Below are 15,811 nucleotides of genomic sequence, written 5' to 3' on the forward strand. Positions count from 1 at the left end.
GGTGCACAGGGAGCCGCAGGGTGTCACGTGACCTTTGGTCAGCCGAAACTTAATACAGTGCTGCCATCTAAAGGTTAAATGGTGTTATTGCGTTATGCAATTAAATTGAAAAGATAACGCGCGATCACGCATTGGCGATGGCAAGGACAAGAATTGACCTTTAACCCGTCAAAATCCGTCAAAATGTGCAGACTACACTTAAAGTAACCTTTTAAATTTACCTCATGAGGTGTAACTGGGCCATCGGTCCACTAGATGGCAGCATTTACACTATTTTGTTAATCATCCACTAGATGGCAGCATTTACACAGTTTTGTTAATTCCCTCCCTATAAGTGCTTTAACATAATGGTGAACGCATTTCATATCTGCTGCTTATCAACCAAACATTATCCGATTGAAATTGATACGTTCTATTAGTATGTGAGAATTGTAAGTTTTGGCTTACGAATTGGGTAATGTTTATGAGTTTGCACAAAAGATTTTTGATGAGAAGTGACCAAAATACATTAATTGGATCTGATGTTACCACAAATATAATATAATATATGAATACAAACGAGGTAGCAAAAATTGTCAGTTTATTGAAAATGAAAAAGCATACATTACACAACCTGCGTAAAGTCCAATATAACACACGTACAAAAATAAATAGAAAATAAAAGATCACAGAAACACAAATGTGACCTTGTTCAAAATAAAAAGCAAAAAAGTAACAGCAATACTTGAGTCTGCAGTTGAGGAACTCTGCTGAACAAAGGCATAAATGAGCACCGCCATTTTCCCGCAAGGTACAAAAACACACAGCATCCGTATTCAAAACATTAGAATCCCACCACTTTTAGACACACATTAAATGCTAAAAAAATATATGTTTCAAGAAGAGCTAAACCCCAAAAAGGGTCAAATTAACATACTCTCTTACAAAGAGAGGCTGAAAGCAATACAGTAACAACTTGAAATTCTTTTTAACCGTGAATGCGATTCTGGAGCTAAGAGTCGTCGTCAGAAGACAAATAATTGTTTGTATAAGGCTTCTAAATGATCTGCTTCTCTTTTGCATAGATTTCTCATCTCATTAACTAAAATGTACATTTATATTTTATAAAACATTCTATCAAGTCCATCACACATTCATAAAACTTCACGTGGATGAAAACGTAAAGAATTACATCGTTCTAACTTGGTAAAAAGTAAATATGCAGTGGAATTGATTCTAAGCATCACAGCACAAGTAAATCACAGGTGTGCCGTTTGAAGCACAGAATTTGAACCCTTTGGTTTGACAATAAAATAGATGAACATTTCCTCATGCATCTGTGTACACGACAGCAATACTTTTTCAGAGGAAGCTTGAATGAATTAATGGAGAAGCATTTTTTTTGGAGAGGGGGTACCCAAGTGGGCATATAAGCTATACAGATCAATAATTATAAAGCCTTAGTTTATCAGTTCTCCCTTTGGTTATTTTCTACAGACTTGTGCTCTTTTCAGGGTTGTATGTCATATTGCAATAATGTAAGGTCCTTTGTGATACATTTATGTAACCATCACCGTTCACTCTTTTTTTTTATGGTATCTACTGTATAGAAACGTTAAGATACCAAAGAAGCACAAAAAGCAGTTGAAATGCCAGGAAGCAGCTTGCAAACATGGAACAGAAAATAAAGTCAACTTTTAAAATGCTGAAGGTGAACAGAGACAATTTAAAAAAATAAAAAAAAAAGTGAAATATATCTCCACATAAAATGAAATCCAGTGACTTGGACTTTTAGCAATTGGAGCAAAATTCAGCCATCTGTCACAAGGCAAGCAAGCCCTTAATACTGAGCTCAGTGCTATCTAGCCCCAATGAGGGCATTTTGTTCTCAGTCTTATTGCAGCAACCACGATCTTTCACCAGTGTCCCAAAGACACGTCACTCTACGGGGCCTCCGATACCGGTGCTGCTGCTGCTGGTCTTGATGCCAGCCCTGCTAATGTGGAGCCAGGGCAATTTGGCACAGTTCTTGAAGAGCTGCTCGATGGCTACGTGACGAACGTGCAGCTCAGACGCCAGCGAGTCCTTCTCCTGCACGGCCGCAGTCAGCTCCTCGAAGACCTCTGTGGAAGAAGAGGTCATGTAAAATGTCAAAGCAGAGAACATCAATCAAAAATCTGCATTGTCCCTCAAATTTGGACATTGAATGATAGTTTACTTCCTGCAAAACATGAGCGCTGTTCAACACACACACGCCGCACTTGCTCAGTCACACCACTTACTTTGAATCTTCATAAGAAGCTGGGTGTTTAAGTGATGGAGCTCATCCACACTTTTTTCAGTCACTAAAAAAGAAAATAAATAAATAATAACAAAATGTGAATCCAGATTCTGTATGAAAAGCAGAGATGCATTTTACATGTTGTCAATATTTATCACCATGAATTGAAAACAGGAATGGACACAGAACGATGACCACAAAATGATGTGAACGTGCCGAGTCATGTCGCTCAAGCATTGAAAGTGAAACTTTGCACCAGTAAATTCCACATTGGCTCACATTCATCTCTGCTGTGGCCCCGATGCTTGCTCTCGGTCTGCCCTCCCGCTGACGAGGACTCCCAAGTGTGAAGAGCTTTCCTGCCATCGCTGGACCAAAGGTCCCCTGACGAGTTCTGCAGCATCCTCAATTCCTGGGCTGTGTAGTCTGGCAGCTGCGGTGCTTCCACCGGTTCCCAGCGGGGGGCGTAGCGAGGCACCTGGGCTTCCGACTGGGGCAGCAGCTTGCGCTCGCTGGGCTGGCTGTAACAAAGAAGCCTGGACCCGCATCTGCTGAGACTGTTGTTGGAAGAGGCATTGTCTTTGTTCTGGGCGTACTGGATGATACGATTCAGTTTTTGGCCGAGGGCCACTTTCATGCCCTCGTAGGCACTTCGGGGGACCTTGGAGTGTGACAGCTTCTGGTTGGCGATGAGGTGACATTTTTCAAAGCAGTCTCTGTGGCCGCGGAGAGACTTTGAATGTAATAAGGTGGTAGCAGAAACACCTGAAAACACACAAACACTGGAATCAAATCAAAAATAAACATTTGTTTTTCATTAATTAATTGAAAAAAGAAATGAATAAATCTGCATGTATCATTCTCCTCATGTAACTTGGATTGTGTGTGGCTTTAAAAGGCTGGGCATGGCCAGGTGAGTGACGTGGAAGTTAGCCAATGAGAATGTACAGTTGGCTGTTGTGGATGTTAACCAGTCTGTAACTTGAGTGCTTGGGCATTCGAAAGGTCACAGGAGACAAAGTTAGACATGTTAAATATTTACAACGGTCAATCAAGCCGCAAGGTGGACTCTGTGATTCTGACGTGAAATGGACCAATAGACAATTAAGAAGCGACCTTGAAGCTTGCTTTTTTTTCCCCCCCTGGCACAAATAGAAGGTGGTCAAGTTTGTGCATACACACTGAGAGCTAAAACTAACCCATCACAATCCTCCTGGTAAAGCTGCTTATATGGTGTGGGGGGCTTAGCAAACGCAGCCATAATGGAAGAGCGCAATCTCAATGTAAACGAAATCCAGCAGAAGGGATTTAAATTGCTATTCCCTCCAAGCAGCTTTGGAGGTAATTTCTTGTGTTTCGTTTAAGTTGTGGAACATATATTTCAAGATAAGTGAATAAACCATACCATTTTTGATGTTTTTAAAGTTTGTTATTGTTTTTTGAGACCACAGCAGCTCCCTTGTTCTCTGCCGGGTTGACGCTTCAGGCTACGTACTGACCACAGCTCACATGGTGCAGTGGAGCAATACAATGTGTCTTCATCAGTGAGAAATTCCAAATGAAGATAACCCGTTCCTCTGCTGTCATTTTTGAAGTAACAGGAAACATCTACTCGGAACACCAACAAAGACTACCCTTCCTGATCTTTAATATATCTTTATCTATAGAACTGATTGTGAAACCTTTTATTATTTTTCTTCCATGGAGTCGATATGGCTACAAAGAAAAACAATATTGTCCTACCTTCAATGCTGAGTTCAAAGCAAATGTGGCAGAAAGATAAGGTCCCTGTATCTGTCTCCAGTTTGCAGACACTGCAGATATTGTCATCATTCAGATCAATGTTTACAAACTGCTCCTCTTCATCCATGGCGCGTAGGGCGACACAACTGTGAAATGGATCATATGGCTTAATAGAAGAAGCTTACACAACCAGAAAGATTATTTATCCTTCTTGACGTGCTGTGTATTGAAATATTTTGTGTCATTTTAATCTAGTGACGTTCTGATCGATTATAATGAAAAATAGAATGCAACAGATATTAGAGGCCTCTTGACGTAAAGGCTTCACTGAAACTTTCGCAACCATCATAAGAAGATTAGAAAAGAAGTCGTAACTGATTCTTTGTTTGGTGGAGATGGTTTGTTTGCATGAACGATACACGGTGTCCGTTATATTCGCTTTAACGACTAAACGATTACGTTGGTTATCTTGATTAACACTCGATCAGATTCCTCGATAAAGTTGGATGGTGTATAAACAATACGACTGATGGACTGTATGTGTCCATTTCGTTCAAACTAATAACAGCTAACAACAAGTTAAGCTAGTAACAGGAGCTCAAACTAGCATCCCCTCGAGTGGTTACATTGCATTATTCGTGACCGTTATTCGGCGTTGAAGAACACAAAAGTGTCTTACCCAGCGAGTGTCGTCAACTCAACCTTATCATAAAAAGACTGTCCACGGACTCGTCGTCGCCTTTTCGGGCCACACTTTGGTTTACAGGAAGGAACCCAAACATCTGATAACAACCACGCGTCACGGCAAATCCCAAAACACTTAGCAGAAACCTCTTGGCTCTCATTGGAATGTACCACTACTTTACCCCAGGGGGGAGGTGAGAAAAAAGGAATTTCTTAACAAGAATCGTTAACACATTCGTAATTAAAACAATAATTATCATTACAGAAACACGTGTATGAATATATATAGATGAATAGAATATAGGGATACATTATTTTTTAACTTACTTGTCTCATGTCATACTAACACCCCCCCCCGCAAACTCAACATGATATGCCCTCCAGATGTCGTCAGCATACATATTTCCATGCAATAACAACAATAATAATAATAATAATGTAATTTAATCCCCATTTACAAGTAATGCGCGCACAGGAGAGGGACGCACACTTGCACATATGCATTGGTGCTGATGAAGAAAGAGTCCATAATTCATATTAGATACGCGTAATGCATTATTAATACATTTATTTATTTATTTATTTATTTATTTATTTATTTATTTATTTATTTATTTATTCATTCATTCATGTATTTATTTATGACAAAAATGTATATACTCGGACGTGAAGCAGAGTTCTCAAGTTTGCTTGAGAGAAAATAATTTGCGCCATCTTGTGGCTAAAAATGGACATTACAGCTTGTTATTTAAAAACACTTCTTAACTAAGAAAAAAAAACACAATCAAATTTGATCATCATGACATGTTAGTCAGTGCAATTTTGAACAACAGAACGTAACATATTAAATGTTGTGTGAGACTAAGTCAATGCAAAAGACCCAAAAAGCAACTAAAAGTGAGACAAAACAAATAATAACCATACACATTCCACTTTTATAATCACAATCAACAGAAAATGGTAAGAATATATACTATACTACGTACTATACACTATCAACATTTTTTTAAAAAAAGGAGACTTTCTATAACTGCCCTCCTGTGAAAATACTGTACATAAAAAACAAATCCCATGCCTCTTCAAGGCCCCAGGCATTTTTTTATTTTTAATTCCCAGGGTGTCGACGTGATAAATGAACCTCTGTTATGTTGGCAAAGTTTTCTATTAGCTGGCAGGAGACGCATGTGTTGACTCACTACGAGCACAGTTTACCTTGTCGTGACATCATAGTGTGTCTTCCCACCCCTGTGTGGACTTTATCCTCACAACTTGAATCACAAAACATCTCCAGGAAGCAATCACATTAGGCCATAAAAAATGTCTACTGATTCCAAACACATAGATTTGCCACGTGACATGTATAACATAATTTCAAACCACGTTTTAACCTTTTACCTAGTAAGCTCACATTCAACTTCAGTGTTATTGCGCAAGCACTAGGAAACAGACCATAAATTGTGTACTGTACTCCATTATTGTCGTGTGAGTGCGCCCACGTCCGTGTATTTGCCTGGAGGAGATGTGCACATGTTGTCGCACGCCTGTGTCTTCAGAGGCGAGGTCTAAGATCTTGTTTAGCTTGTTCCGTCAGGTTAGAATAAATGAGGATGATGAGAAAAGACAGGGTAGGGAAAAACAGCTCACAAAATTCGCTTGGATCTATATTATCACATGCTGATAAAGTTTGGTTCATTCATTCATTTTCCAACTTGGAATTTATATGATCAATAATGTGTTTGTTCTGAAAGATTCTTTTTAAAGTAAATATCACTCCCCGTGTTTTACAGTGTGATTGAAAAATACAATGGCCCTTAGGGGAAGTATAGTAAACCAAAAAACATCATGATTACACACAAACCATCTCATAATTTGTTTACAGAGGAGGGTGAACTTATACACACTATCATAAGATGTGTCATATATTCCATGCTCTGTAATAAACACAGTTGAGTTAATGACAGCCGACATTTGTTTCGTGAATGCAGATCCACGGGATTTTACCCTCGGTTGTATCTTACTCAAACAGACACAGTCACAACCTGGAGGGAGTGACACCATTATTCGTCATAGACTGAGGGGAAGGAGTCAAAACACTGAGTGGGAAGACAGGAAAGTGAAAAAGAAAGAAGGTAGATGACTCATGAAAAATTAGAATGTAAACTCCAAGAACATACAATATGAAACTTCAGAACCTCCGAAACATTCAAAACAACTGCATTTGCACAACGCATATTTTTTCTATTTAATTTGTCATTAAGTCCCGTATTTTTAAGTTTTAAAATGGGCCATTCATTGAAGCTGCGCCTTATAATCCGGTGCGCCTTATATCGCAGAAAATACGGGAATGACCTCAAAATAAAAAGCCAGATAGGCCTTTCTCACATGTCAAAACATCTTGATCGTGTTACATTTGTGAGTGTACAGCTGATTGTTAATATTTTAAAATGGCGGTAAATATTGTCGGTCAGAAAGCATTTTAAGACATTAATAAAACCAACACTATATTTATAGAAAATAAAAGCGTGTGGTTCAATAATGCCACATAATGGGAGCTACTGTAGGTCTGAAAAAATTACCTGGAAGCAGAGGCCTCCTCATTTTCAGCCTCTCTGCAAAAACAGGACAATTGCGCATTTGCCACCGTGCAACATGCCTCGGGTTCCAAGTGCCAAGTCTTCAGGGCGTCTAGGTTTTGTGATGACACGTTTGAATCAACAGGCAGCAATTGTAAAGAACGTCAGCGCCCTCACTCATTTCTTAATCAGGCATGCATCATGTGATCCTCCTCGGGGCCAGTTCCCATGATGCTTGCCAACCTGAGCGTGATCTATGGGGTCGGGAGAGCAGACAACCCTGTGATTTCACTCAAGATGAATCTGCACGATGCAGACATGCCAACTTGGCCTTTTGTCAAGCACGATTATTGTTTCCCACATGCCGGTGGTTGTGAGAACTAAATCTGAGACACGTGAAACAAGATATTCTATTGCTTATAAATAGACTGTGGTTGATGGAGAGTGACATTCAAATTGTGAACTGTGAGTTCTAATTATTGTGAAACAGAACTCCAAAAAAGATCAGCAGAATTAGAAAAAAAATATGGTGTTGCAGATGGTTGTGTAAAATGTCAAGCAATTGCGTGTATAGAGCCTTCACAGATATTTTTAAAAAAGCATTTTTTCAGATGTTCTGCATTGATAGCATGTATTTTGACAATTACAAAATCAATGAATAAAAATCAGTTGAGAAATGAGCAAATTCCATCTTTCATGGGAACGTTGACCCTCCCAAGATGGCCGCCACATAGGCTTCTCTGACTTGCAGGCGTTATCCGTAAGTCATTTGTTGAGTTCTTCCAATTTATAATTTTAGGGAATTTGTATTAATCTATGTTCACAAATTAGTGAAATCATAATCACAGCGAATATTTGTGTAAAAAAAAAAAAAAAAAAACTAGGCCGCACAATACTATCAAGGTATTTTAATGACATCCCTGATGTAGCACTGATATGCAACAGGCATAGAACATTGTCAAACCTTTTCCAAACTCATAATGACTCTGAAACAATAAAAAGGTCATCAGTTATTTACAGTGCAAAAAAGTTTCTATACCAGATTTTATCCTAGCATTAAAAAAAATGGGTAAAAAAGTAAATTCTATATGTCATAAATACACATTTACATGGAAGCTTTTGTAAGCATGATAAAATGCTGAGAGCAGGTGTTTAGCATATTCTGGTCCATTGATCGTCTAAGCACCACATGGGCATCGGCAATTAATACTATATATACACATTCATATATTTTTTTTTAACAGTTTTCTACGCATCTTTTTCCAGTTAGCACAAAGCCGGTGCACATTGTGTGGTGGTCGCCTGCGGTTTGTCATTGCGCTCTGTTAATTTGAGAATAACGACTCTCCTCTGAAGTGATTTGACTGACTCTGCTGGCTGCTCAGGCGGTGCCAAACTTTTGCTAATTGAGTCCTCTGGCAAGTATGGCCCGGGGCCCAGCTCATTCGAAAGAGCGCCCCCATCTGGAGAGTGAAGGAAGAGTTCTTTCAGAACCGCACACTGTCCGTTTTCAGCCACCAGGCGGTAGGGGCTGCGTTGGGCCCGGGTCACTTTCAGAGGATCGGCCCCTTCTTCTATTAACATCTTGACTGTAGCTAGGTGACCTCGCTGGGAGGCCAAGTGGAGAGGAGTAAATCCTTGGCTGTTCTCGGCGTGGATATCCGCGTGGTGTTTGATCAGGAGGCGGGATGTGCTGGTGTGACTGGTTTCTGCCGCAACATGCAAGGGCGTGTTTAACTCCAAGGTTTTCATGTGAATGTCTGCCTTCAGTTCGATTAAGATTCGGGCCACTCGGTAGTGCCCCCTCTGGCAGGCTAAATGCAGTGGCGTGCGGCCGTCCGTCGTCTGGCCGTTGATGTCGGCGCCGGCCTGCTTTATCAGCAGTTTCACGATCCCCAGGTGACCCTGCCAGGCGGCGAAGTGCAGCGCCGTCCAATTGTCCTTGCCCTTGATTCGAACGTCGACGCCGCGGCTCAGCAACACGCGGACGACGTTCTCCTGGCCGTGCTGGCAAGCTACGTGAGCGGGTGTTCGCCCCTGACCGTCGGTCTCGTTGATGGCTGCCCCGCGGTCGAGAAGCAGGCGCGTCATGGCCTCGTCGCCATTCTGGGCCGCCCAGTGCAAAGCTGTGAACTGATCCTCATCCTTGGCGTTGATGTTGGTGCTCCGTCGACCCAGCAGAAGTTCCACCAGTGGCTTCAAGTGCTTCTCGGTGGCCACGTGGAGGGGGGTGGAGCCCCGCGAGTTGGCGAGATTGGGATTGGCGTTGTTCAACAAAAGGAACTTGATGGCTTCCTCATTGTCCAAGGTGACGGCGTGATGCAGGAGGCTGCCTCCTCCATCGAGGAGAAGGTCAACATCCTGCGGCTGGAGGATCTTCATCAGCTTCGCAATGTCCTTGGTTCGGATGGCGTCACATAACTTCCTTTTGTGAACCTCGGCAGAATCTACAGATTGGAAAGAAGATACCGTTTAACATTAGCTGCTATTCGTCCTTTGACTTTGAGGTCAACTCTTACCGATGGTGCTTTCCTTCTCAAAAGAGAGCGTTATCGAGTCTTGCGAAGAGAAGGCTGAATCTGCGGACGACATGCCAGACAACCTCTTGCAAGTATTCTCTTTGCTGCGGCAACTTTCTTCCTTCAGTCGATCAAAGCTCCGGGAGATTCCAGAATCCACCTGGGTCAACAGCTCGGACAGACTGTAGTCTTTTTCCGGCAACATGGCCGAGACCGGACGCACTGCTTGCTTATCGTTTTTAACCTGTGGAGAGAATAGACCAGAAGATCAAGAGCTGCTTTCAAGCTATGGTGGAAAAAAGGCACATTGTTCACTTAAAAAGGACTTGCATTTAAGTCCAGAATCTTTCATTTGAACAGACTGATAAATATTCAGTAATAATTTTGTTACCTTGTTTTTCTTGTCACAAAATCAACAGTGCACATGTGACACAGAGCAGGCGGGCTGAACAATCAGTTAACATTCTTCCTTGGCCACGTCACTGTTGTTCTAATCAAATATTCACTCAGGAAATAAACTGATAATTGTAATAACGGCGTCTGGGACACCTTTACAGATACATTTAGCCATGAAGAAAAAAAATTATATTCATCCACACATTCATAAACAACAGATATTGACAATAAATAACCCTCATACCTGTGAAAAGTGTTTTTAAATTGTTTTACATGTTACATTTATTTATAATGACCATTTAGTTGCTCTTGCTTCCCCTACCTTGTGATGAAGGGACAGCCCGTCACAGGAAGTAGACTCGGACTCTGGCAAGGTCGGAGTCTTGGGTTCCTCTTGAGGTTTACAACACAGAGCTTCAGCTTCCGATGTGATTTCTGGACGAATCATAAATAAAATAAATTCACTTTAAAACAAGATAAAGCAAAAAAATAATAAAACAAAATAAAACTTACCCTGGAAGCTGGGTCTGGCCTCAGGACTAGTTGCCCAGCAGCGTTGCATGAGACTTAGGAAGCCAGTACAAGCAGTAGGACGGCTCCGCGGCACTGCACCAAGATCTGGACGCACCCCTTTCACCACCTTCACCATGATCTGCAAGATGTTGTTCTCTCCTTGGGGAAAACAACGACAAGAAACTTCATATTTCTCAAACAGACACATTTCATATAGATATTGTATGGTAGCAAAAAATATTTGTTTTTTTGGTAAGAATACTTTTTCTGTATTACTCAAACATCACATTGGTCTCACCTTGATAAGGTTTCTTCTGAGTGAGGATGCCCCAGATGACAATGGAAAAACTGGAGGGGAATTATAGCATGGGGTTTTAACGACAGACAAAAGAGGAGTAGTTTATTCGATGTTTCCAAAAAAGAAAAAAAAATCCAACCTGTATATGTCATGTTTAGTGTCAGACACTCTGTCTTTCTCAATGATGCTTTCAGGTGGCAGGTAGGCGATGGTACCGCAGAAACCGTCCCGACTGATATCATCGGCTCGTGACAGCCCGTTCCAGCGAGCCAGGCCAAAATCTGATAACTATGAGAAAGAGACCAGATAAGGAACCTTAGCAAGAAGACCCTGAGTACCCATCTCATAGGAAAGGAGCAGCAAAGCTCCAGGGGCCATGTCCCGGCATGCAGCAGATGCAGGAGAGGCTGGTCCTTCAGAATGAGCACGCCCACGCACAGTCACACACACGCATAGACAGATACAGTCACAGGAACCAAAGGAATCCTGTAGGGACAAGCCTGGAGGAGGTGTTTACATGCAGCTATTACAGTTAAATGGATGCTTCCCGCCTACTGCATTCATCTCCATTGAGCTGCTCAGAATAAAAAGACAATGTGATGGCCGTCATTTTCGAATGGATCAACAGGAAAGGCAAGGGAGGGTCAAATTAACGGGTAGTTTCCTGGATGAAAACAAGTTAACTTTCTCACAGGCACCTCATTTATTTATTTATCATTTATTTATTGTGCATTGATGGAATGCAAGTAGTAAATAAGTATGTGAATAATTTTGTATTTGAGTTATTCTTTTAAACATTAATATTAATTTGTGATATTGCAATGCTTTGATTTGAGCCACAAATAAAAACGTTAAAAAAAATAATAATAATAAAGAAATCAAAAGTGCTAAATATGAAATTATCATGGAAAATTGTATTATGATGATCTGACGGGGCCATCACAATTGGACCCGTTCAAAATATTTATGATCAAATGGTTTGATATGCAATAAGTGGTTTTGGTAGTATAGGTGGAAACACACCTTGACGTGGTAGTGGGCATCCAGCAAGATGTTGGCAGGCTTCAGATCCAGATGGAGCAGGGGCGGGTTCATGCAGTGTAAGAAGTTCATCCCCACAGCCGTCTCGTGGATGATACGGAAGCGGAGCTCCCATGGCAGCGGCTCCGTAGCCAGCAGGTTTTCCAAGGAGCCCGTCTCCATGTATTCCATCACCAGACCCTGCGGATCCTCGCAGATCCCATACACAGGCAAGATGTATCGGAATTTGGCTGCTTCCATTTTCTTGGCCTCCTCCAGCAGCTCTGACCGTTCCCTGAGCAAATAACAAAATGGAAGACCACATTAGAAATTGCTAGCTAGAAAAAAAAAATTATTCATTGCTGCTTTATTGGTATCTCAAAGATAACCTAAATAGTTTAAATATATCCATCAGACTAAAAAGTATTCAATCTGTTGTTTGAATAATCCTAATCGATATTTAAGTCAACAAACGTGCAATGTTCATCTTCTTTAATCACATATTTGAGTGAGCCTCTTAGAAAACATTAACCAAATCATTTGGAGGCTCATGCTTTGCTCACTGACCTGTAATATTTAACTTCAGGCCCAAATCAAATGTCAGGAGCCTGCATGTCATGCTGACTAGATTAACAGTTAGGGTAAATGTTTACTAACATTAACCTTGGAGCCAAGACCTTGTATACTTTTAAACTATTTTAAGAATTAAACATGTGGAGAAGGGTTGAAAAAGGAATTCAATTCAAATAATGCAGTATAGTAGAATGCAATTTTCAACCACTTTTTTTTTTCCCCATTCCAAATGAGCCTGGAATGCTGCAGGTGAGTGAACGCTGCTGTTCCGTGTTGCTCAACCTTTGCTAAGCTGCCGTTATCTACCCGCTGGCCCCGTTGACATCACTGCAACACAATTCATGCACTCAGAGCAAATATCAAATATACAACCTCTTAATGGGCTTTAGATAAAGATAAATTCTTGCGATTTTGGAATGCGTGGGAAAGACCAAGGTGACCAAGTTGAAATGAAAGAAGCTTCAGATTCAATTTAGAAACCTAAGGTGGGAAATTTAGAATAACAATAAGGATATTTATAACTCATGTGTTTCAGATGGCTTTCCTTGTCTCAGCTAAGAATTCAAAATTGAAACAGCATATCAAGCATGACTGGCATTTTTTTAATCAGTTGGCACGCAACTTCTGCCTAGCAACTGATAATCAGTAACAATAATGGCGCATCAACCATTTGCGTAAGCAACATACCAGGAAAATTACAGTTGTCTCGTGCTTTTTTTAGCATCCAATGCGTCTTTAGACATCAGTGACATTAATCAGACATTTGGAATTTTTTACAAATTGTCCTGTTTGTTCTCACTTGTGAACTGTCTACCATGCAGATGATTATTATAAAAATAGAATTCTCATTTGAATCAAGCTGACCACTAGAGTATCATAAATCAACAGGTGTCTCAAAATATTAAAAAAAGGACACACAGAATGCTTGAAAGTCGGAAAAAAACAAAATAACACCAACTAAATACAGTTTATGTAATCTTTTCATTGACGTGCATTCTTGTGTTGGGTCCAATTAATGATTGCTCCTTGTTGAATGTAAAATACATGAAAGAAGAAAAAAAAAGAATGCAAACTCTCAGAAAAAAATGTTCAGGCATTATATAAGAATATGGGCATTGACTGGTTGCCCAATCTTTCACTTGATGCAAACAGGACCAAACAATGTTCCCAACAGGCCCGGTAGGACTGGTTTTACAGCTTCTATTATTGTGTGTGTGGCAGGAGCACAAAAGGTGCCTTTGAGTCTTTTGCAGGTCAGTGAAGGAGCAGGCTAAATGTCCTGAATATGTACTTTGGAGATGTTTAGGGTTGATAACATCTTGGCTTCGGGTTCAGCTTGGGAGTTGCGCCACAACCTTGGGGGGGGGAAGTGTACTAAAATCGTCACTTCACTTTAGTGATCTGTGAGTTGATGTGTGCAAAGTAACAGTTCATTTCTAATGCTCACATAAATTAATATTTCATATTTTCAAAATGAAAAATGGTTTTGGCATTTATACACTATGGATGAGAGTTTGTGTCTCTTTAACATCAATTCATTAATTAATTATTTGTATTAATGGGATAAAAACTCTTGTTTCCGTGCCAATGCAGTAACAAGAAAAATTAAAAATAGTGTCTTTGTGGCTGGAGTTCACATTAGGTCGTTTATATTTAGCCTGCAAACTAGTCGAGACTGAATCAACAGCTGCTCTGGTGGCTTTAAGATGTTAATTCCACACCATTGAAAGCATCATTTACATACTTTGCATTGTTAAGTAAATTTGGGCGACGTCATTTTCAAAACAACCCCTCCTTTGGATTGACGGCTGATTATATAGGTTTTAAACAAAGGTGAAAATTTGCATTTCTCGAATGGAAGAATATTTTTACCAACATGAAGGTGAACAGTGGAAAAAAACATTGCATAGTAGTAGAATGCAGTTTTCAAATCACAAAGGCTACAATTGGTTTAAAATATACACAATGTATGTAAAGTTTGTATAATTCTTTATATAGTGATACGTAAGTTCAGACAATGCTTAAAAAGTTCACATATTGTTTTGGGAGACATGGAAAAATGAAAGTCACTATTTGCATAGTCTAATTTATGACTTACTGGTTTATGACTTACTGGTTTATGCCATAAAGTTTTGTTGTTGTATTTAACTTTAATTAATAACTCATTTTGAAGTAGATAAACTGTCCTTAAACAAACTGTCTTTAACATTAATTCATGGTTAACTTTTTAGCATGAGCCTAGCCTATAAAATAAAAAATATTTATGTATAAATCTGATTGTTTTGGTGATGCAGATGAATTTATTGCTTGTGCTTTTTAAAATAAATAAATAAACCTTGCAGGAAAAAAAACACATTTTAAACCCCAATAAGAGGAAAACAAATCATATCAGATTAATTTTCAACGTCATTCAATTCTAATCTTAATCAATGACAGAAATGAGATTTGATGACATCACTCCAAGACTTACTTGTCATCCACATGAAGGCAAGGAGGGCATTTGATTGCCAGCCATGTTTTCCACTGAACATGCCGGACTTTGTATACTTGTCCAAATCCACCTGAGCCAATTTTCTCCCATCTGCAGAACTCAGATGAATCAAAGGTCCTGAGCAGTCCCATATTCCCATACGGTAAATCGGGATCATCCATATCCGTGCTGGCAAAGCAACTGGAAGGGATCAACTCCTCTTTTCTCCCCGGCACAAAGTGTACGAGTGATCAACCAGACTGAGCTACTTGTGAGCACTTCCTTGTTTTTCTTTTTGTCTAACCCAGCCTGGCCTCTCCCTCTCTTCAGGTGTAAAAGGAGGTTGAGCCTCCTGCTGTGACATCATTTCCTGCTTTGGCTGCATCATGCACAAATGGAAGCGTTCACAGGCTCCACCATGAAGGCCACAAATCTAGATATACTCTTATTCCTGGTGGTCAAATGGAAAATATATTCATAGTCAGTAAAACCAGATATGTGTCATCTCACATACGTATTTTTGTGTCAATGTAGGCCGGAATTTTGGCAGAGCATTGAGGGGTCATCTGATAACAGTCACCCGGTTTGCGCAAGGTACTCAAGCTAAGCAACAGTGAGAATCAAGTTACTTTGTCGCTGTTGCCTCTGGTCAAATGTGCCAGCAATATGTACAAAGAAGCAAGCAGTTAATTGGACTAAATTATGCCAATATGAGAAAAGACTGAAAAATTGAGGAGAAAAAAATCTGAGACTAATATTATG

At 40.2% G+C, this 15,811-nt stretch overlaps 2 protein-coding genes across 2 annotated transcripts; both read right to left on the bottom strand.

Moving 5' to 3' along the window:
• Positions 1-563: 563 nt before the first annotated feature.
• Positions 564-4,815, bottom strand: c15h21orf91 (chromosome 15 C21orf91 homolog). Its single transcript, XM_088399440.1, has 5 exons — positions 4,683-4,815; positions 4,004-4,149; positions 2,540-3,025; positions 2,262-2,324; positions 564-2,102 (listed from the first exon to the last, which is right to left on the bottom strand). Exons 2-5 carry the CDS (start codon positions 4,128-4,130, stop codon positions 1,918-1,920), a joined length of 861 nt encoding a protein of 286 aa, XP_088255566.1. The 5' UTR covers positions 4,131-4,149; positions 4,683-4,815; the 3' UTR covers positions 564-1,917.
• A 3,338-nt stretch (positions 4,816-8,153) lies between these two features.
• Positions 8,154-15,381, bottom strand: ripk4 (receptor-interacting serine-threonine kinase 4). The gene is made up of 8 exons (XM_088399232.1): positions 15,050-15,381; positions 12,010-12,301; positions 11,126-11,274; positions 10,987-11,036; positions 10,689-10,847; positions 10,498-10,610; positions 9,780-10,023; positions 8,154-9,707 (listed from the first exon to the last, which is right to left on the bottom strand). Exons 1-8 carry the CDS (start codon positions 15,229-15,231, stop codon positions 8,527-8,529), a joined length of 2,370 nt encoding a protein of 789 aa, XP_088255358.1. The 5' UTR covers positions 15,232-15,381; the 3' UTR covers positions 8,154-8,526.
• Between the last annotated feature and the right edge of the window lie 430 nt (positions 15,382-15,811).

The sequence above is a fragment of the Syngnathus floridae genome, chromosome 15, assembly GCF_059516105.1.
Source record: "Syngnathus floridae isolate MCC-2025c chromosome 15, RoL_Sflo_1.0, whole genome shotgun sequence".
Taxonomy (NCBI): Eukaryota; Metazoa; Chordata; class Actinopteri; order Syngnathiformes; family Syngnathidae; genus Syngnathus; species Syngnathus floridae.